Consider the following 21,214-nt stretch of genomic DNA (forward strand, 5'->3'; position numbering starts at 1 on the left):
AGTCCCTTTCCACCCATTGCGCATATACAGAAAAAATGCCTAGCATGTGGTTGTCCGAAAACCAAAGTCAGTTCTGCCCTGCTTGCCTCCGGTAGACCTGCACTGGAGTGTGACGCGAGCCACATGCGCCTGCCCCGGCGCAACCGTGACCATGTTGGATTTGAGGCTAACTTTCGTAAACAGAGATCGGAATGATCTTTTGCTCTGCTGGTAAGATCTAGCGCCGGCCATGATTGCCAACACTGTCGTCCTTGGTGCCATGTTAATCTGCTCGCCCCGGGTTGTATAGGTGGTTTGTTTCTTTTCGGCGGCGTCCTCATGTTTTTTGACCGTTCATTGTGCGTGTTGCCCCTTATAAGAAGAAAGACCACTCCAGCTGAGACTGTCTACACGATCGTGATTATATTATACTAACAAGCTTGTCTAATAGGCTTGCAATGGGAAACGTACGGCATACCGCGACCCCTCGTCCTCGGCACTTGAACTGACCCCCGTCCTAGATCCTCTTCTTGATCGGTCTCACCCTGATTATCGGCTTCCAGAAGACCATGGTCTTCTTCGCACGCCCCGAGAAGCTCAAGGGCACCGCCGCTTTCACCGCCGGCATTGTGCTGATTCTCCTCCGTTGGCCGCTGACCGGCTTCCTCATCGAGTTATACGGGCTATTCATTCTGTTCGGCGATTTCCTTGTGACGATTGGGCAGTTCGCTGGCAACATCCCTGTCATCGGACCGTATATCCAGCGCGGACTCGAAATTCTAGCCGGTGGCCGCAGCAACGCTGAATTGCCTGTATGAACGACGAAACAAATGTCGAAGGCAGCTGTTGATGTGCACGACCTAAGACATGGATACTTCGCTTTGCATGAGTTTTCATTTCCTGCGGCAACCTTGGAGCGGCAAGTATGCTGTTGAGTGGCGTCCTGTATGAACTGGTTGGTGGTATCCGGTGGCTGGCGCTTGGGAGTGACTCGAACGACATGATAATATTACGGCATACGCAAACACCCTGTAATTACTAATGACTCTTTGTTTTCTGTTCGTGCAACAAGGGGGAAATCCTGAGGGCCTTTGGGCCCTTTTATAGCATATCCTTCTGTTGTACGGTCGGTATTCAATGTCCCATAGAGAATAGAACCCAAAAAGTTCTCCATGACAAGGCGACGGTGTGGGATCTGTATTCACATCCCCAGAGATATCACGCGTTGAAAAGAGATATCGACTCTGACATAAGTCAAAACGTATGTTGATGGATACAGGGCAAACTGTTTCTCCACAGTCCACGGGCTCCATGGACGAGCTCCGATCCAGCGGCGCCACTACTGGACTGCATGGAGAGCCAAAAGCGTAAAAAAAATAACAAAGAAACAAGCTGAAACAGCGTAAAAAAAGAGAGAAACAAGAGGGAAAAAAAAGATCAATGCTCCTTTATTTCTTATTCTTCACAAAGCCCCCTTGTCATTGCATTTCATTTCATCCACATTTGCAAAAAGAAAAGACCAATCAGCTGCGCGCATTTATTGGGGGTTGTTGATGTAGTCGACCAGCTTCTCGACGACGGTGGCGGCGTTGGTGGTCTGGACGCTCTCACCGTGGTGAGCGATCATGGTGCAAGCGGAGGCACGGACAACGATGGCGCCCTCCTTGCCCTGCAGTATATCGGATTCGGGGTCAGTTAGCTGTTCTCGGGGTGGCCTATATAGATTGGAGGATACGGGGGGGGAGATACCTTCTTGCCGTATAGACTGCGCTCGTCAGCCTTGATGCAGACGAACTTCTCGCCGCCGATGGAGAAGCCGCTGGCGAAGGCGTTGTCGGCGGAGGTGAAGGCGGCGGCCAGGGAGTTGATGTCATCCTGGGAGAGCTAGAGAAATGGCACGCAACCCGCCACGTTAGTACTTGATTCGTCTGAACGGCGATAGCTAGAATTGCATCTAGTCAAGCATGGAAAGCCAAATTTCATACCGTGAAACCGGGGGACTGAGCCTCGAGGCCGGAGAAGTCAGCGGCGAGAATGCCGGCCTTATCGAACTGGCCCGAGCCCATCAGGCTGGTTAGGGGCGAGAGGTTAGCATGGATGCGGATGGCGGAGTGCTGTAGCGACTCGGAAGTATGCGAGCACGAAGAAATCTAGGGGTCTCCAGAACGAAGATTGATGGAACTGTACCTGGAGTCGACATAGCCTATACCGGAGGGGAAAAAAAGCGCGGGTTAGTGAGGGGGAGGGTCTCTGGGAACGGAAACGGGGCAGATGGATGACGGCACACATACCTTGCCAGATTGCGGAGTGCTGACCCATGGTTGCGGAGGGAGAAGAGGAATTCAATGAGGAGAAGAGGGAAGTCCGGGATTGAAGATGAGGGTAGAGGGGAAGAGAAGAAGAAAGGAAGCTTGTGGGAGGTGAAGGAGGTTTGCAAGTGGGGGGTCTGTGTTGGCGGTAAATAAGACCCCGCCAAACTGCAGGCGGTTCCCGTCGATCCTGGGAATCTCGGACGTCTTGGGCGGGTTCGGAGCCGCGAACGGACGAGGAAGTCAGGGAACGTGGGAGTGGGGGGTCCCAACCCACCCGAAATGCATAAATTGCTGGGACAAACACCGGGTTTCGCGTCCACGAGGTACTTTTCAACCTCAGTGTCGTGTCGTGGATTTGGCCATGGGCGACCTCTCTCTAATATATTCCCAGGAGAAGCAGGTCCGCTGGGTTCCCAACGTCTGCAGAGTCGATCGGCACAATGACGTGCACGTGTCGAGTGCCTGAATCCGGAGTTTGTTTCCTGCTTCCTGCATGAACATCTTTAAATCCGATCGAGCGGTAGGTATAGGAGGAGAGAAATAGGTAGATGTCGCCCTACTCGTGAGTCCGGAGACGCCCTGTTGACGCCTGTCAAAGGATGTAAAGGACTAGGTAGCCTCGGTAGGGTGGGGCTTCATAGGAACCGGGCGACAGATTTCTATAGATCTGCTAGGGCAAAGGAGTTGGGCAGCGCGATGGTCAAGCAAGATAGGGCCGGACAGGCCAACAGGAATGCTATCATCTGGATCTAATTCCTACCAGTATCTAATTTCGAATCCTCTCTACTGAAAATGGAGCCACGCCAAGACCCCACGCTGGAAGTACGTATTCTCGTCGAGGTCGTTTTCCCACTTTCACCGAGAATATCAAATAACGAGACTACGAGATGTGCTGGGGAAAGAAAGGGAGGGTCGAATACAGGTGGCAATGGAAATGGTAATGGACAGTACCTGGTCGGCCGGCTCAATCCAGCGAGGGGCATCCGACTATCGATATACGCATAACTATACAATCGATCTCACGGCTCGGCTGCTTCGCCATGCACCTATTATGCAGGCACCATCTCGGCAAAGGGCTCCGCAATGCTGTGGATCAGAGCTTTATTTTGCATTCCCTCGACCCAGCGAGTCGGGATCGAGTCATACCCATAAAAGATACCCGCCAGGCTCCCGTAAACCGCCCCGGCCGTGTCGGAGTCACCCCCGAGATTGACGACGGCCAGCACGCCCGTCTCCCAGCTCTCATACTTGAAGAATCCCCAGAGCGCGGCCTCGATGGTATCCACTACCCAGCCACTACTTGTGATTTTGTCGCTGCTGGTCGTCTTCCAGTCGTCGATGGTTTTGTACCGCGCAAGACGTTCCACCAGATCCGGATGGTGGAACTGGAAGTCCGAGATGGTCTTGCATAGTTCCTCCTTGGTTTCGCCTAATACGGGAGATCAATTAGGCCGTGGTCTGGAATAAGAACAGAAGAGCAAACCCCCTTTTCCTTTCATTTGCTCTTTCGTTGGGACAGGCCTACCGTTCATTGCGCCGCAAATCAAGAGGGTGTATGCTTCACAAGCGTCCAGACAAGCAATCGCTGGGTGAGTGATCCTGCTCTGTTCCTTGGCCACGTTTCGGGCCCGATTGGGATCGGTCCAGAGGGCCACACCCACCGGGGAAATCCGCATCAAGCTGCCATTGCCAGACGCACCCTCGTGATCAAGCTGAGCGGAGATTTCAAACTGCGTGCTGTCGATATTGTCGATCCCATACTGCCGCCACATGGACAAGGACTTACGCGTGGACAGGCCGACGTCCCAGGCTTTTTGCGCGGTGCTGAACTTGCCCTCGGTGAGCCAGCCGATATAGTGCTCAATGGATCGCGCGTGGTTGTATCTGCCCTTGGATTCAACGAAAGACTTGGCCAGCGCGAGGGTCATCGACCCGTCGTCCGAATACGACCTGAGTATTCGTGTCAGCCGAGACCTGGACCCCACTATTATTGCTGTTGTTCTTGTCTCTTTATTTTCCTCTTTCTGTCATGGTGAAAGCGAGAAATACCCAGCTGGCTTTTGAAATGGCTCGACGAAACGTAAGTCGGTGATGGGCTCGAACGTGCCAGGGGGCTTGAATTGAACGGGACCGCCGAGGGCATCGGCCACGCAGGTGCCCCAGATGGCGCCCCGCGCGCGAGATTGGATCCGGACCGGTTCGGTCATTGCGTTTGGTCTGGTGGGAAAGCAAGAATAAGAAACTATAAAAAATAGAAATAAAAACAATTGAAACCGGGAGAGACTGGAGTTGGGGAGTCGGCAACCTCGGGATCACTGTGCTATCTGGCGTTGATGGTAAAGTAGATGATGATCTATATAGTCGCCCTGTCTGGGTGCTGCTGTGGCTTATACCATGTCGGATCGCGGAGATGGTGACTCAGAAACCCGGTGCTCAGCCCGCAGATGCCGAGCAGCGTAGCCCCCGCCAGCGTGGCCGAGCCTCTTTTTGGTGGAGGCAGCGGAGTCGGAACCTTGACGCCCCTCGAACGAACGAGTCCCGGCATCCAAGTCATTTAGCGATAGATTTCATTCCGTGGGACCGCCGGGGCCGAAAAGCGAGCAGAGCCGCATCGTTGGACTCCAGCCTCAGCACTACACGGTCCTCTCGGGAAAAGAGCGACACATTTCCATTCAGCATACCAACTATGCCTTGGAGGCTGTCTGCAACAAATCGACTAATGGCTCTAACGTGAAGTTCCTTGCGTGAGCTGCTTCAGTTGGATGTCGTACGTGAGGATTTTGCTAGTGAAGAATATGTAGATGGGGAGATGGAAATGTTGACGTCCATACCCCGGCGAGCCCCAGCTTCAATTTCAGAGGGGCTCAAGTTAGAGAGAGAAAAAGGGGCAGTTGTCAGGGGACACGAATAATATGCAAATCGTCCGAGCCAGCGCTTAAAGTTGCAATAGTTTTGAGGTGAATCTTTCTCCCCCAACGCCATTGCCAGGTCAGAAACGGACCCGTTCAAGCTTACTTCCCCCCTCTCCACTTTTCCCTCCCCCACTTCGTAGGTCCTCCATCTACACGGCAATGGCATCTCTGACGGATATCGACCCCTATGCTGTCCTAGATGTGGCCAAGGATGCAAATCTTGGAGAGATCAGAATTGCGCATCGCAAGAAAGTACTCAAATGCCATCCGGACAAAATCCAGGACGAATCGCAGCGGAAAGTAACCGAAGATCTATTCTATCGAGTTCAGCAAGCCTACAGCATTCTTTCCGACGAAACAGAACGTGCCCGCTACGATCAGCTAGTCAAACAAGCACAGATTATTCGAGAGCAGGCCTTGCACAGACAGAATGAGGCGGCCTCTCCGCGCGACGTTCCGCACGACGTTCATCATGAGGCCCGTGTGGCACTCCAAGCGCTATTCGGAGGAGCCAGTGTTCGCCATCAGGAGCGGCAGGAACTTCCTCGAGGCATCAAATCAAACTTTTGGCCCCGAATGGACCCCGATGACGGCGCATCCCACTCGGACAGTAGTACGGATGCGATCATTTTCAGTCGAAGGCGAGCTCCTCGGCAGCCGTCCCCTCGCCGGTCTGAGAAAACACGACAGACCGAGGGTGCTTCTCGACGCGATCGTTATTCTGACGACCCCGAAGCCTCGCACTCGCGGCGCTACATGTATGCCACTGAGGTAGATCACGATACCCGCTGGCCGCGTTCCCCGCGGCTCAACCATGGTTCTGGTTCTCAAGGGGAGCAGCCAGGAACAAGGCCGTCGCAACAGGGACCGTCCTCGACAACGATTAAAAAGGAAGAATTTATGGAATTCTTTCTGGGCCTTTTGGAAGAAGTATGTCTGATTCCGAGTAGTCTAGAATGCTCAGTGGTGAAAGGGAGCTGGAAACCGGCGGGATTGCCGGGGTGTTCGCTGTTGCTGACTGACAGTGATGTAGTATAAGAGAGACCAGAAGACTGCATCATCCTTGCCAGATGGAGTTGATCAATTTGCAAACATTGAGGAGCAGATCAAGGAGCGTAATAAAGCAGTGAAGGATGCAAAAGCAGACGCGATTCCCGCACCCCCTCCTCCTCTCCCAGAGTCAAGCCTAGAGCCCGCCGGGAAAGGCTCATCAGAAAGCCCGCCCGCGAAAGAGAAGCTCTATGTAGTCCCACCAGAGCAATTGAATCTCGAAGTAATGTATTCCAAGCCTGACGCTGAGCGTGTCGATATCGTGGCTGTCCATGGCCTGGGTGCCATACCGGACATCACCTGGAGAGAAAAGGAGTCGGGAATTAATTGGCTAGCAGATGAGAAAATGTTACCCGCAGCGGCTCCAAAGGCTCGAATTCTACGATTTGGATACGATTCACTCTGGATGGGGGATACTCCCATCCGGACAACCTTGTCGACAATCTCGACCAAGCTTCTTCTCTGTCTCAACATGATCCGTGCGGCAAGTTATCTGGCTAGACATGATTAATTTCGACTCCAGCTAATAGGAGAAGTAGGAGGACTTGAAACGACCACTTGTATTTGTCGGTCATTGCTTCGGCGGCCTTGTGATCGAACGAGTACGAAACAGATACCCTAGAGTTTCATTATGAACACGCTTCACTAACTGCATTCCTAGGCCTTGGTCCTTGCCAAAATGCAGCAAAATCAATATCCCGGTCTTTTTGAGTCAACCGTAGGAGTTGTCTTCCTCGGAACACCTCACCGTGGATCGAGGTCATTTACGGAGGAAAGCGCTCTTCTGACAGCTATAGCCGCTTCGTCCGATTTATATAAAAGCCTTGAGACGGACGTGCTGAAAACTATGACGTCCAGAAATGGTACTCTCCTAGATGTCGCGGATGACTTCATCACTTTATGCGTTCAAGGGGGACCCAAGGTATCATGCTTCTTTGAGCAGCGACCCTCCAAGCTGGGAAAGGTGATTGGGCGAAACGATATCGAGGTAGGTTATAGAATATGGGGGGAATAAGGAGCTGATTTTTCCTCATCGTTGCACTTTTTTTTGTTCTCTTTCTCATGCTCTATGGGTGCAGGAATTCATCGTTGATTCAAAAAGCGCCTGTTTTGATGGCCACCCGAAATATGGCCTTGAGGTGGACCATTTCAGCCTCAACAAATTCGACAACCCCAAGAACCCGAACTATATCCAGGTACAGTCTGTCATTACGGATTATTATAAAAAAGCTTTGAAGACCACCCGAAAAAGCCGTTCCAGTCGACATCACCATCAAACTCTGATAGAACGTCGAGAGGAAGAGCTCAGGAAAGCGGCAATCAAGGAACTCCACGAAGAAGAAGCCCGAAAGCAAGCGTCGGTCTGGGAGACAAGATATCAGGGGCGGCTTGCGGAGGAGAAGCGCGCTATTGAGCAGGCCTTCCTTGAACGCCTCAAGAAGAATATGAGGAAATACGGAATCAAAGAACCCGATACGATCCTCGATGCCCACCCGCTGCCCCGAGACGAGGAGCTAGAGTCGACACAAGAAGTAGAAGAAAAGAGGAATTGGTATTGCAACCTTCTCAAGGGAGTATTGTCAAAAGAAAACTTGGGTGGCGGACAAGTTGACGAGATCTTGAATGACATGGGAGAAATCATGGTGATCGATGGAGTTGAGACTACTGTGACCAAGATGGCCGCGAAATGGATTTCCACGCGCACCTTGGACGCCTATGACATTCCATGGCAATATGACAAGGTAAGAAGCTACACATCTTTGAATTCTTAGTGGTGATAGCTTTCCTGACACATGCCAATAGAATGACCGTTCAACTATTATTGTCAAGCGCTGGGTGCCGGACTACGAACGGGACTTCTTGTGGGATCACTCGCATGCACTTCGGGGTGGACGAGGACGAAAACGAAACCGCGATGGTGGTCGAGGCAAAAAGAATGACAATGGTGAAGGTGGAGAGGAGCAACTGAAGGCTTGGCTGATGCGCAAATGGGAGAGCCTCAATGCGGCTCAGACCAGGGTACCACTGAAGAGAGCATCAACATTCGCAGCACCGAAATATATAACCATTAGGAGTGTGAGGCCCGGGCAACAGCGACGGCCAAATGTCCGGAGTGCCAGCGCGGAATCATTTCACTCAGCGCCCGATGCCGAGGAGGTGACCCGGCGACGGCGACATTCCCGAACACTCAGCCAGGAGGGATCGCCGACGGGCCGTTCGAGCACCGAGACTCGGCCTCGCCGTCGAGCAGACTCAACGGAAGATGAGCGAGTTGTCTCGACGGGGCGGCGTCACAGCTGGAAAACCGGTTCGCGATCACGAGATACCCATAATTCGTCCGGTCACAGGTACTCCATCCATAGTGAAAAATAGCCCCGCTTGACTTCTTCTGCTACTTCGCGTTCGCGTTCAATGGACCCTCTGTGTGGGAAGCCAGGGTTTAATTCGGCTCCGTGAATCCAGAAGCTGTAGGTCAAAGGAGCGCGCGCCTACGCTTCTTGTGGAGCATAGAGCACAGCCACACGCGCGGATGTGAAGATAACCTGCGGGTCAACCCACATAAAGTGCAGAAATGGTCCTTCGGGTGGGAAGAAATTCTCATGACACAGTTTCCCTATCGAGTGACGGATTCTCCTTATGGCGCATCAAGCCCATAATATCCCCTGGAGGGTTTTAGCAGATAACTTTGGATATCGCTATACGAGTACGAGGGCTCAAGGCCAAACCAATTTGTTCCCAAAGTCGAAAAACAACCTGGACAAGGATTTGTGCTACTTCAGTAAGGCATTCTGCAAGACACTAGAAGAGCACAGCAAAATTGAAAGAACTAAATATCCCGATGCCATCCGTCCACCGGACGATGATGAGGAGGTCTTCCCCAAACTGGTTGCATATAAAATCAAGCAGGCGATAGAATACAACGAGGAAAAGGCTCCAGAAAATTGCACCACAACGCCACTCGACTCGAGAAAAATGCGATCATGGGTGGAATCTATGTGGGCCCGTGACCCAGGCGTGGATGGACGCGCCCGCAATTATCTGAGCTACGATCAGATTGAGATCATCAAACAACTAGTCATGCACAACGAGATACTGCCCGCGCTTCGAATTGTTGCGCACCCTTCCGTGGAACTAAAACCCGCATGGGAGCGATGGCTCAATGTCCAAATTGACTACGGTCTGAAAGCCTTCTTTTATCTCCCATTAATTTCGTATCTCTGCCTGAATATGCTCTTGCAAAAACCGGAAATATATGATCATACGGTGAAGACACGCCATCTACAATCTCCCCTGCCTGGCATGACAGTTGTGTCGGACACAAGCGTTCTAGATTATCGACTCACTCGCGCGTATCAAATGACCGTCCTCTATTGCACCAATGCAACCCGGCAGTCAACACCTCATCAGGCATTCTTTGGCATTTCACACAATGGTCAGAAACAACATTATAATTTCCTAGATGATTTTGTCCCGAAATGCGGGACCATGTCGTTTTTCGACTTCAAGGCTGCGTTGGAAGTGAGCCAGGAGTATCCTGCACACCCCAATGACGTGGGCGAGATCATCCAAATACTCCAAGCAAAGGGTCTTCCCGCGGAGCTGTGTCTCGGCATTATTAACTGCGGCGGTTTCACACCATCCCGAAGGAGTCTGGTGGTTGACGATCCCCTACATACTGATAATGCGCCAGAGCTGCGGAAATACCTCACGTATTGTTGGCAACTTTTGATCAGAGCCAACGTTGTAATGGAGTCCAAGGGACTACAAATTGATTGGTACCAGGCAGTCGTGTGGAGTATCCAACGATTGTTTATTACGCCGATACAAGTGTCACTAACAAGATGTAGATCATCCATGAGGGATGGTGGCTTGCGCTGGTTACTCCTCGATGAAAAGCTGAGTAATGGATTTTGTACATGTTGCTATAATGTATGATATAATATCGACTTCAATAAGCGAAGGATTTTGTCATATCTTGAGACGATGGGACGCCATTGGACGGCAGTAGAATCATCCATATAGGCTGAAAATGGGAGTCAAGCAGTGGCAATGTCAGGGAGAGGTCCGATGCCACAGCGCCCAAGAGCGGAGCTAGTATGCTAGGATCGGGCGAGTCATTTCTTAGGAGTATAAAAGAAAGCAGTCTCCAGACCGATTCAGCTGGCATTGATCGAGGCAGAGATCCAGGCAACTGGCGGCGGTCACCTGGTCACCACCTGACTTGTAAAGACACTCTGAACAAGCGCACGATTGGCATCGTCCTCATCCTTGGCATCACACAACGGCAAACACAAAACCGACCAGCGCAACGAATGACTGGTCTGCGACAGCCGATGCGCGAGATCCTTGACCGTCCGTGCGGGCCTGCGGGCCCCCAACTATGGAAGATGCGACCCGACCGGCTGCCGACCCAGTCAGGCTTTTGTGATTCGCGCGAATCCCTACATATCATTGATCCATTCACGATGACTCTTGTGCCGTCAGCGCAAATTTCAACGCGGACAGACAGTTCTGGACCCTGGTCAAAACCGGCCAATACGCAAACGTGGCGAGCAAACCCCTGTCTCATGGAGACAGGAGACTTGTCTCAGTTTCAGGACTGGTGAAACACGCCTCTCTGCGGGCGGACGCTTCTCGGCCTGACTGGCTGGTACGAAACGTGGTAGCGAGCTAATCAATCCGCAACGCACATGCCCATTCGCTGCGCTGCAATTAAGCATCGGACACCAGGCTCGATATTTCGATATTTGGCCTTTGCACCGGCCCCATGCTGACCGATGCCACTCGAGCGAGCCCTGGAGTGGCCCGGTGGCTTTACCTAGTGGACTCTCCTTCGTCTGTCCGCGGGACTGGGCATGAGAATTGACCCCCTGAATTCCGACCGTTGCGGCGCTAGCAGCGTAACGAGATGGGATACGATCGAATGAGCATTGGGCGCTGGCGTGGTCTTTCATTTCATTACACCGCTCCCGGCTCCCTGTTCGACCAGTCTGACTGACTGGACCCAAACAGTGACGGCCTAGGGGGGCCATGGCGGGCTGGCCTGAGTCAGGTTTGGGCTGAACCCCAGCGTGGATCAATACGATGGTAAGATAATCAATTCTGTTGACTTCGATCGACCAGCCAACTAATCAATTTTGTTAATAAAGATGCAATGTCTCAGGTACAGAGCTTGGCATAATCGTTTCTCCACACTTGGGACTATACCGCCCGCCGCCACTCCTTCTGACCCTGTTCAATTAAAGAAATTCATTTCGATAAAAGGCCCGGTGCCCTGCACTCGCGCAGTCCTTCTGGACTGGATCTTTGTTTGCTTTAGCACCGAGGCCTTCTGGAAGGCCGTTCATTCCTTTTTTTTCCTTTCTTGATTGGGCTGGAATCTTTCATTTCTGGAAACCCTTTATATCGGTTGTATTTCTTTACGGCAAGTCTGCTCTAAAATTCAGACCTAAGGCCCACAGAATAGGAGATGGCACGAGCTACTACAGTCGTCAAATCACACCCAGCACCGGCTACTGATGCGATATCCTTTCCCGTGTTAACCTATACCGATGCATTGCCCCGAGATGACCTTCATGACCTTCCCGGTGCCAGTCCTCGACCAGTCCCCGAACAAACAAGTGCCACAAGATTCAATTTTCCCCGGCCCCAAATCGCAAACAAGCATGCAGAAGTAAAACAGCCACCGGCAATGACTGCTACGTTTGACTTTCGCTTGACCGCGCCGCCAGATGAGGTTGTTCCAACCAGTGCCAATGCTAAACGCAGCCCAGGAGGAATACCCAGGGTGGGGATCGCTCTAGGTAGTCCTAGTATGCTAGATTCGCGTGACGATCTCCCACCTCCGAGGTTCAATCAGGAGATTTTTGCGCCACAACAGACCGAGCAACCGCCACAGACCCGCAAGCCGAGCAAGTGGAAGAAAATCGGGGGCCTTTTCAGGGCGAAGAATGCACTTACTTCACCGACGGAGCAACTCAAAGAAGGACAAGCGAAAGGGTTACCTGCAAAGTCCAAACAAGCCGAGGGCACGAAGCGGCAAGCCGAACGCAGGGAGTCCACGGAGGAGTGGCCTAAAATCGAAGTCGATTCCACGGCTTCCACGACCACCAAATCTAGTCCGCAAAGGAGCCGCAAGTTCTCACTTTCGGGGAAAAAGGCCGCTCCAAAGGAAAAGCCCAACGATAAAGGTCCTCGGCTGGACGTCAATATCCCCAATATCCAGATGGAGCGTTATAGTGTGATGTTCGGCAATGTGATGAACAAGAACCAGAGACCCTCACTGCTGGCCAGGAGGGCCAAGACTCTAGACAACCTGCGTGTGCCGGATAACCAGGTACGTTGACTGCTGACAGCTTGATGTATCTACCGGTTGTAGATAGGCTGAATGAAAAATACATATGTTAACGACAACCGATCTTGAGTAGGACTTTCTCGCTGCAAAGCTCCCACCTGTTCCACAACGACGAGCCACTTCACCCGCACGATCTAGTTTCACTCTTTTCCCAACCTCCCAACCGTCCAAGGCCGCACTGGTTCTCGGAACCCAAAATTTCTCAAGGGGTCCTAGTCCATCTCGCGGTCCAGCGCCTTTGACAAGGTCGAATACGCTGCCCGTAGAGAGCCCTTCTAAGGTGTCAGCGGAGACGCCGCCTCTCTATCATAATAATAGCAGCGTTTCCTCGTTTGGATCTCCTGGAATTTCCAATCTCTTCAATGATCGTTCGAGTACTCCACGATCATCCCTCGATAAGCCACTTCCGGCCATCAAATCCGATGTCCAACAAGTTGCTCAACCTCGCCCATCCAAACTGGCATTAACACAGACAGTCACAGCGTCCGCAGAATCTCAATCAGCGAAACTAACGAAACGACTGGCGACGCCTCCTGAAACCCAGCAAATACAGCCATCCGCACCATCTCCACATCAAACACAGAAGAGCATACAGAGCTCTTCGCAACAGACAAAATCCCCTCAACAGGTTACCAAGACACCACCACGAGTCTCCAAGTTGCCGGTTGCGCAGGCGCCAAAGCCAATTTTCCAGGAACGGAAGTCCTCACTGCAAGCTCCCAAATTGCAGACCCGGTCATCCAAACAGCAGCTTTCACAAAAATCGAAGCCTTCTACGAAAGAGAGAAGTCCCGTGCAAAAAGCTCATATGCAACCCCCTGCAACACTTCAATCAAGCCCAGAGGCCAGCCGTCCAGTCCGCCCTAACTTGAAAATTCAAACCCAAGCCCCAGCGCCGCCCCGACCGCCGATGAAAGAGAAGTCTTCATCTGGATCGTCACCATCTACCATCCCGTCAGGATTTAACCCCACCAAAAATGCCGTTGACCGAATTATGTCCCCTGGAGGATTCACAGCTAGCCCAATATCGGGAATATCTCCAGCAGAATCTCCTCGCATGCCGCTGGTCGACACAGTTGGAGAAGCTGGCACTGAACCCCATGACTCGGGCATTCAAATACCCACCATCGAGGTGTCTACCGCACGATCCATATCCGTCTCGCGCGGCAAGCGCCAAATACTGGTACCCATTGGATCCCGTGTTGATCAATTCGACTCTAATGAACGATATGTGGAGCGCAGAGCGTTGACCCCCCAAATCACAGGGGTGCAGAGCCGGCATAAACATGCTGTTTCGCAGGAGCTGCAGATTGAGTCTGTTTAACTTTCAACCTCCACCCAACTTTCTCTGGCCATTCTCCATTTATCCCTTTGTTTCTTTCATTCTTTCTTTTTCTTCCAGATACCACTTTTTCCATTTTATTATTCATTACCACCCCTTGTGCATCCGGGCGCATACTTTCCTATCTGCAGTCGGCGAATGGTTCTTTTTAAGTATATAATAATTCAAGGCCTTGAATGGATACGAGACATCTTCATATCTCCAGCTTTTTCTTGACATCATCCTTTCCATGAAACACATACTAAACCACCGATATAAAGGTCCAGGTTCAACTTTGTGAGAGTTCATCTCTGACTTGGTCCTGGAGGAATGTTGGGTTTCAGAAATGGTTGGCACGTCTAGGTCAGATGGCCAGGGTCTCCGAAAGTGTTTTCAACACATTGACCATGATATTCCCTGTGATTAAGAAGAGGTACAGAATAGATTGACAGAAACTTCGGGGATATGTGAAGTCAAGATCGAAGGCGTGAGATAGAAAGAAAAATTGAACTTATCCCAGAAAAGCTTGGTCAGAGGTCGATGGTGATTTCATGTGAGCCAGTCGAACTCATGCCCCAACAGCTCAAAAGCAGGGCGATTTAATAGGAAGAGACAGAGAGGCCTTCGCGTAGGATAGAGTAGATGATAGTACAAATGCATTTTATCCTGACATGTCGAAAGGACAAGCACAGATAGTTATCTAATTTGGGATGTTGTGCTTGGCATGAAGCATGAGAAAACTGTGAGCGAGGGTTCGGAGTGAAACCGAGATCGATTATCACTATATTCTAAAGTTGTGGCATGTATGTGGCTTCGGCTTGGCAAAATACGGAGTATCACATCCAGCACAGTAAATTACGATGGGTATGCGAAGCTGGATTTTCCAATCTTGATATGTTCGAATCGCTTTCGCCTGCTCCATACATGGGAACGGGCTTCAGCATAGGATGGTTATTTGCCGATGTGGCGAATCCTGGGCACCGTCGACGCGGACATTGGAATAGTGGAGCTTATCGCGCCACATGGCGCTTACTCCGTTCGGCCTCATTGTTTGGAACTGGGTGGAATTGGAATTATGCGGCCACAGATCTTCGCAGCAAAATGCCTCTACTTGGACGGTATTTGGTTTTTGACCGAGTCGGCCGCTTTCGGTCGCTTCGAAAGCACGACAGTCAACCATCTGTTTTGGCTGTGGAAAGCATACACGACTCTACGTTGTTGTAGGATTGCTTTATATTCAAGACTGCTCCAGCGTGGAGTGGTTCTGGATGAAATCAACGATTCGATCTCGTCGGCTCGGAAGGGGCCTGGAAGGCCGATAGAAGAACCAAAAACAGCCCGGCAAGAGAATCAAGCTGAGGAAGCGCTAAGCTGCTGACAAAAATAGGTACGACGAACTTGAAGGTCACCAGGGGAGTTCGGAGCAGGCGGAGCCGACCGCCAAACATTTCCCCCTCGATCCCTCGCTAAGGGGCAATTATGGTCTCTAACATTCGCCACGGGCGGCTAGAAGTGCCCAAGTGACTGCTAGCCACTACTTGAATTTCTTAGACTGCTCTCAATGGGCACCCACAGAATAGGGTTATCTTGTCGGAGTTTTATTCCAAGATTCCTACTTGGGTCGTTCGATGTAGTGTTCCTTGGAAGTGGACCTTGATCATCTAGCCAATGATTACCAAGTGACAAGCCTCGCTGCTGAATCTAGTTTAGAGCTGTTCAATAGTGTCAATCCGGTTATCCTGATCCACACTGCGGTGTGAATTGGCCATTTGTGCCGACGATCAATGATATGGAATCCAACCATCGTGGGATATTTCGGCGATTCCGAAATCATCAACAGTTAGCGAGGCCATTCGGATGTTATTATTATAAGCCCCCCTGGCCCTCTAAAAAGACGCTGTCATCACGATTTTATGACCACCCAGTGAGGAATTGTCACTCGTTTCTGCCACTCACTTCTGTCCCTCGTTCACTTACTTGATTGACTTGGGCTATTATAATTCGTTATACCCTTAATTATAATTCTTAGGAGTGGCATCCAATCTTCCTGCTTCATCACCATCGATTGACCGATCAAGATGTGGCTCCGGTCACGCCCCTGGATCCTTTTATTCCTCTTCAATTCTATTCTAGTTGCAGCGGAAGAAATTGTCACCTGCACAAGTTTAGATACGATCGAGAATGGGTCATTTGAAGATGGAAGTACGAGCTGGGGCTTTGCATCGGGCACTTCAGGATCCGTGGTCAGCGGAGATGCAGCAGACGGAGACTACTATGTACAAACGTCGGCTACCTCAACAAGTGTTTCGGTTCTGCTCTACCAGCGTCTCTCCAACTTGCTAGCTGGAAATACATATGGGGTTTCCTTCGAATATCGTGTTGTTCCAAATTCGAATTCACAAAGCATGACCTGCTATTTCAAGATGTACATGGATTCTTTTACCACGGCTGGGCTTCTTGCCCAGACCAGCATCTCGGTTACCTCTTCGACCACCAGTTGGAGCACCCTCTCGGGGTCATTCACACCAACCAGTTCCGGGACCCATACATTTGAGATCTATGGATACTGTACGGGTTCTACAACCTATGCTGGCGCTGCAATCGATCTCGACAATATTATCATCTCGGGAACAACTTCCAGTACATGCACCACATCGACTGTGACGCCCAGCCCTACCCCAACACCAACAACATCGCCATCCTCAAGTCTATCCAGTACATCAGCTATTGTATCGAGTGCTGCGCTACAATCGTCTTCAGTCGCTGTTGGCTCTAGTTCGTCCGTCATCTCAAAGTCTACGCCAGCTATCATATCGAGCGCTGCACTGCAATCGTCTTCAGTCGCTGTCGGTTCTAGTTCGTCCGTCATCTCAAGGTCTACGCCAGCTATCGTATCCAGTACTGCACTACAATCGTCTTCAGTTGCCATCCGTTCGAGCTCGTCTGTCATCTCAAAGTCTACGCCGGCGAACGTGCCCACGTCTACCAGTTCACCGTTGAAACACCTATCTACCTCTATCCCTAACAGGCCAGCTAGCTCGATGTCCATTCCTTTCGTGTCCAAACCTCCGTCTTCTTATTCCAGGACTGCAAAGTCTCGATCTGCAACCCTGTCTGCCTCTGTGCCTCCGGGATCTGCAGCCCCGTCTGCCTCTATCCCCCTGGGCCATGGATCTTCTTCTACTACAGTAGCTAGCAGCGAAACCTACTCAAAGAGCCTCTCAGTTTCATCTGCAACAGCTGGCACCACGGATTTTTCTACTACTGGACTAGCGACAACTGTCCCGGTTCCAGGATCTACCTCCGACGAAGACCAATACACTACCTCAACGGTCTTCAGTACTCGTACCGCCACCATCACAGCTTGTCCTTCTAGTGTGACCGACTGTCCAGCTCGAGAGAAAATTACCCGCACCACGACGGAGACAATTCTCGTTTCGACAACTGTCTGTCCAGTCTCCGCGGCTGAGACAACACATACAGTTGAAACTGGATCCGCTGGTATTGGCTCCGGCACGGATAGTGAAAGTTATACCACTTCTACCATTTTCAGCACTCGCACGGCTACTATCACAGCATGTCCATCCAGCGTTACAGACTGCCCTGCGCGTGAAAAGACAACTTATCTCACAACAGAGACAATTCTTGTGTCTACAACTGTCTGCCCAGTGACTGCAGCTGAAGCTACCGCCACTGTGACTGCCAATGAGAAAGGAACAGATGTCACCGACAAAAAATCTGTGGTATCCAGTACTATCTACACTACCTCTGGTGCCGAAGAGACCATTGCCCCTTCACCAAGCGACAGCTCCAAATCCAGCTCTAGCTCCGAGTTCCTGGATTATACCAATGCATCAAGCTCCCCCTCCAGCGCGTCAAACGTGTCGATCAGTCCTGGGCTTGAATTTACCACTATTCCTGTGGCTGTCCCTTCTTCAGAGGCCTCCGAAGTTGATGCCACTAAGAATTCCTCTCTTGGAACGAGTCACATCCAGGTTTCTAGACCTACTGTGACAATTGTTCCTGTTGGGTCCCACGATTCGACCATGATCAAGCTTGCAAGTTCTTCAACTTCTAAAACAATTCCCTCCTCATCAAGTGCCCACGGAGGCCAAGTTATCTCCTCAACCACCACCCCAGGCACCCCCTTGTTCACCGGTGGCTCTGTGTCGCAATACGGCGTCGTCTCGATGAAGCTAATTTCCTCGTTCTTGCTCCTCGCTGGCCTGGCTTTTGTGATGTAGATCATGGCTGATACTTCATCAGAACACTTTAATTCGCCTACTAATTTACTAGAATAATATCTCAAATCAATGATAATTCTATCTCTTCTATTTACCTTTCCATCGATAAAGACTCTGTCTCATGGCAGGAATTGTAAATTCACATTTGAATTAACACTTATAGATATTGATAAGCAATAAACAAGCTCCGAAATCAATCACATGGATATTGAATATTAAGAAAACTTACTAAGGTTTCATGGTCGCTGGGGGTTGGACTATGAATTAAGAAATACCGAGATTGAGGTTGAAGATGAATGTCAACAGAAGTACTGAAATATATTTCTGAACACACTGGATTCTCTTGGAGTGGAGACAAGCAACAGGGGTAACGGAATAGTAACCGATCAGATTCTGGCGGAAAGAACCTCCAAGGGAAAGAAATCTACTGGATATGCACCCCTCCTCTAGTGAAGGTTCTGCTATTACGGACATACATAGTATGTCCGTCCCTTGTAATGTCGCGACTGAGACAGAAATGGCTGCCGACGCTTTCCGGTCGCAGGGAAACACCTAGAATGACAATCCCAGCGAGCTCCGCCCTAGATTGTGATTTGTTGTGTCCCGGATAATCTGCGGCTATACCAAGCCACCATAAAATGATTCGATGTCAGCAAATAAACGAGACTTGTCTGGGTCATCACGGTATACAGGAACGCGTTGTGCCGCTAAGTGTGACCAAACGCCACCCGGCGTATCGGGCCAGACACAGACATGTTTGTAGTATTATTCTGTGATGCATGTAGGAAAATCTATGGCTCCTAAATTCTGCAGAAGTCTCACCTCGGCGTTATTCTGCATGCAATGCGTCTGAGTGGGGGACAAGCATAGCCAACTCGGTTCAACGACAGGGCAAACCGGGAAGGTCTTGAGTCCGCTGTTCGCTGTTCCTAGGAGTATTTACTCGATGCCAAGGCATTCCTGGATTTACCACGTGGAGTCCTTCAGAATTATCGTTGATCCTGATCACAGCGATAGCAGCTCTCAATCATTCACTAATTGACGCTTGTTCCTGGTCCAACATTGAGAATCCACGCAACTGCGAGTCGATGGCGCCTCAGAGAAGGGGGCCGTTAATTTGTGTTCGCGTTAGCCCCCAATTGTGCTCTCGACACCAAGCCCAATCCACGACTCTTCAACCTGTTAATAGCAGAGAAAGGGGGCCGCAGGATCACCCCGTGACGAACGACCTTGACGATGCCTATCTGACCATCAACTTGCTATATTCTCACGGCCCCGGAACTACGCGCCTGGGGGGCTAGCTTCGTGTGATGCTCATATTGTTCAAGGCGGCCCCTCTTATCACAACTCATCTATCAGAATGAATGCCTATATTATCAACAGTGTCACCCTGGTCCTTAGAGGTGTCTCAATTCGACTTGGCAATAAAACATCGTCAGTCTTCCAGGGATGAGCATTGAGACGGTCGCGGATATCCTAGGCCCAGCACCAGCCGGTCTGGATCTGTCGGCTAGCCGGACAACCCAGGATAACGCGATCGTGATTAGCCTTTCAGCTTTGAGTCTTTTTACCGTGATAATTCGGTTTATTGTCCGTCTCCGAAGCCCCAATTCGAAGTTTGGACCGGATGATTGGTTGATTGCCAGTGCTCTGGTAAGTGTTCACCAGCCGATCTTTGGTTCAATTCACCTAATTTCTGCATAGATTCTCCAAGCAGTCCTGCTAGCATGTTCCCTCATTGCGGGAGAATGGGGCATGGGGAAGCATATTTGGACAACTACGATTCCTAAGGTTGTGAAAATGAAACAAGTAAGCCACGAGCATCCTTCATCTCGACCGGCTTAACTTACAAATCTATGGGTAGATCCTCCTCGCCTGGCTCATTATCTATATATTTGAGCTTTTCCTCATCAAGGCCTCGATCCTGATGTTCTACCGCCGTATCTTCGGTATGAACTGGACCATATGGGCGTGTCTGGCCATCGCATCGGCATGGGCCCTAGGAAGCCTCATCGCCCTGCTGGTCTGTCCGGCTCCTATTTCGTATTTCTGGACAGAGTATACTGCTCCGACAAGTGGGAACTTTCGTTACAATTTTTACAACTATTATCTTGGAAATGCGGCTGGCAATGTAGTCAGTGATGTGCTGATTCTTCTCGTCCCGTTCCCGATCGTGTGGAGATTAAAGATGCGAGTGACGCAAAAGATCATGGTGTCAAGTGTTCTTTTACTGGGTATCTTGTAGGTTTGCCAACAACCTGCGGAGGAATCTCTCCATTGTGTTCCTGTATCACTTTGGCTAATATTCTCTCGCTGTGTTTAGTGTTTGTGCCGCCAGTATTGTCCGCCTCCACTATATCACGGGCCTTAACACTGTCGATCTGACCTGGGCTATGAGCAATGTATACGTTTGGTCAGATGTCGAGCCCTGTCTTGGAATCATCTGTGCCTGTCTCCCGGCCGTGCAGCCTATTGTGCGCTCTATCATGAAAATGGAACATATTCTCCTTCTCCGCAGCAAACTACGCCGTTTAAGTGCACAAGCACAACGGTCGAATGAAATACAGCTCCGGAAGAAAGAGGAATATGTCAGTCATCACGATCATAGAATCACTTCTCTCACCCCAGTCTACAGTCCTGAGGGTAAACCAGAAGGTCTACGCACGTATTATGATGATACCCCAGATGAGGAGGAGAGGAGGCTTACGACCATGATAACACATATAGAGTCAAACGAGTCGAGGAGGCTACGAGAAAACCTAGAGGAATTTTTGGGTTCTGGGTTCATTCGAGTGCAGCACGAGGTTGTGGTGAACATAGATTGACTCGTCCCGATGTAGTATTTCGCTATCTAATTTGATTAATCCTTTATTTTGCTTCTGTGGCACGTTCGAACGGTCCAGGCCAGGCTCCATCCAGTCACTGAGCAGGCAAAAATGGACGCGATAACTGTAGCGCGAGGCTATCGTCCTTATTCGACAATTCTGAGGTTGTGCAAAAATGGAACAGGCCGCGAGAACACATCCCCTCGACCAGTCCAA

General features: G+C 50.7%; 10 protein-coding genes across 10 annotated transcripts; 8 read left to right on the top strand and 2 right to left on the bottom strand.

Annotated features, from left to right (window-relative positions):
• Positions 1 to 437: 437 nt before the first annotated feature.
• On the top strand, positions 438 to 797 carry N7462_001250 (uncharacterized protein; the record flags this gene model as incomplete). Its single annotated transcript, XM_057072976.1, has 2 exons — positions 438 to 446; positions 501 to 797. The coding sequence occupies 2 exons, from the start codon at positions 438 to 440 to the stop codon at positions 795 to 797; spliced, it is 306 nt and encodes a 101-aa protein (XP_056936617.1).
• Positions 798 to 1,516: 719 nt separating this feature from the next.
• pfy1 (profilin) lies at positions 1,517 to 2,045 on the bottom strand (the record flags this gene model as incomplete). The annotated part of the gene is made up of 3 exons (XM_057072977.1): positions 1,517 to 1,678; positions 1,729 to 1,863; positions 1,965 to 2,045. The coding sequence occupies 3 exons, from the start codon at positions 2,043 to 2,045 to the stop codon at positions 1,517 to 1,519; spliced, it is 378 nt and encodes a 125-aa protein (XP_056936618.1).
• A 1,295-nt stretch (positions 2,046 to 3,340) lies between these two features.
• N7462_001252 (ADP-ribosylglycohydrolase family protein) lies at positions 3,341 to 4,498 on the bottom strand (the record flags this gene model as incomplete). Its single annotated transcript, XM_057072978.1, has 3 exons — positions 3,341 to 3,720; positions 3,817 to 4,241; positions 4,341 to 4,498. The coding sequence occupies 3 exons, from the start codon at positions 4,496 to 4,498 to the stop codon at positions 3,341 to 3,343; spliced, it is 963 nt and encodes a 320-aa protein (XP_056936619.1).
• Positions 4,499 to 5,362: 864 nt separating this feature from the next.
• N7462_001253 (J domain-containing protein) lies at positions 5,363 to 6,764 on the top strand (the record flags this gene model as incomplete). The annotated part of the gene is made up of 2 exons (XM_057072979.1): positions 5,363 to 6,166; positions 6,243 to 6,764. The coding sequence occupies 2 exons, from the start codon at positions 5,363 to 5,365 to the stop codon at positions 6,762 to 6,764; spliced, it is 1,326 nt and encodes a 441-aa protein (XP_056936620.1).
• Positions 6,765 to 7,100: 336 nt separating this feature from the next.
• Positions 7,101 to 8,626, top strand: N7462_001254 (uncharacterized protein; the record flags this gene model as incomplete). Its single annotated transcript, XM_057072980.1, has 3 exons — positions 7,101 to 7,241; positions 7,333 to 7,995; positions 8,057 to 8,626. The coding sequence occupies 3 exons, from the start codon at positions 7,101 to 7,103 to the stop codon at positions 8,624 to 8,626; spliced, it is 1,374 nt and encodes a 457-aa protein (XP_056936621.1).
• A 264-nt stretch (positions 8,627 to 8,890) lies between these two features.
• N7462_001255 (uncharacterized protein) lies at positions 8,891 to 10,189 on the top strand (the record flags this gene model as incomplete). The annotated part of the gene is made up of 1 exon (XM_057072981.1): positions 8,891 to 10,189. The coding sequence occupies one exon, from the start codon at positions 8,891 to 8,893 to the stop codon at positions 10,187 to 10,189; it is 1,299 nt and encodes a 432-aa protein (XP_056936622.1).
• A 161-nt stretch (positions 10,190 to 10,350) lies between these two features.
• N7462_001256 (uncharacterized protein) lies at positions 10,351 to 10,860 on the top strand (the record flags this gene model as incomplete). The annotated part of the gene is made up of 1 exon (XM_057072982.1): positions 10,351 to 10,860. One exon carries the CDS (start codon positions 10,351 to 10,353, stop codon positions 10,858 to 10,860), a length of 510 nt encoding a protein of 169 aa, XP_056936623.1.
• An 863-nt stretch (positions 10,861 to 11,723) lies between these two features.
• Positions 11,724 to 13,932, top strand: N7462_001257 (uncharacterized protein; the record flags this gene model as incomplete). The annotated part of the gene is made up of 2 exons (XM_057072983.1): positions 11,724 to 12,590; positions 12,682 to 13,932. The coding sequence occupies 2 exons, from the start codon at positions 11,724 to 11,726 to the stop codon at positions 13,930 to 13,932; spliced, it is 2,118 nt and encodes a 705-aa protein (XP_056936624.1).
• A 2,075-nt stretch (positions 13,933 to 16,007) lies between these two features.
• N7462_001258 (uncharacterized protein) lies at positions 16,008 to 18,173 on the top strand (the record flags this gene model as incomplete). The annotated part of the gene is made up of 1 exon (XM_057072984.1): positions 16,008 to 18,173. One exon carries the CDS (start codon positions 16,008 to 16,010, stop codon positions 18,171 to 18,173), a length of 2,166 nt encoding a protein of 721 aa, XP_056936625.1.
• Positions 18,174 to 19,622: 1,449 nt separating this feature from the next.
• Positions 19,623 to 20,998, top strand: N7462_001259 (uncharacterized protein; the record flags this gene model as incomplete). Its single annotated transcript, XM_057072985.1, has 4 exons — positions 19,623 to 19,826; positions 19,878 to 19,982; positions 20,038 to 20,414; positions 20,497 to 20,998. The coding sequence occupies 4 exons, from the start codon at positions 19,623 to 19,625 to the stop codon at positions 20,996 to 20,998; spliced, it is 1,188 nt and encodes a 395-aa protein (XP_056936626.1).
• Between the last annotated feature and the right edge of the window lie 216 nt (positions 20,999 to 21,214).

This window comes from Penicillium macrosclerotiorum, assembly GCF_028827735.1.
Source record: "Penicillium macrosclerotiorum strain IBT 26536 chromosome Unknown utg000002l_segment0_segment0, whole genome shotgun sequence".
In the NCBI taxonomy this organism is placed as follows: Eukaryota; Fungi; Ascomycota; class Eurotiomycetes; order Eurotiales; family Aspergillaceae; genus Penicillium; species Penicillium macrosclerotiorum.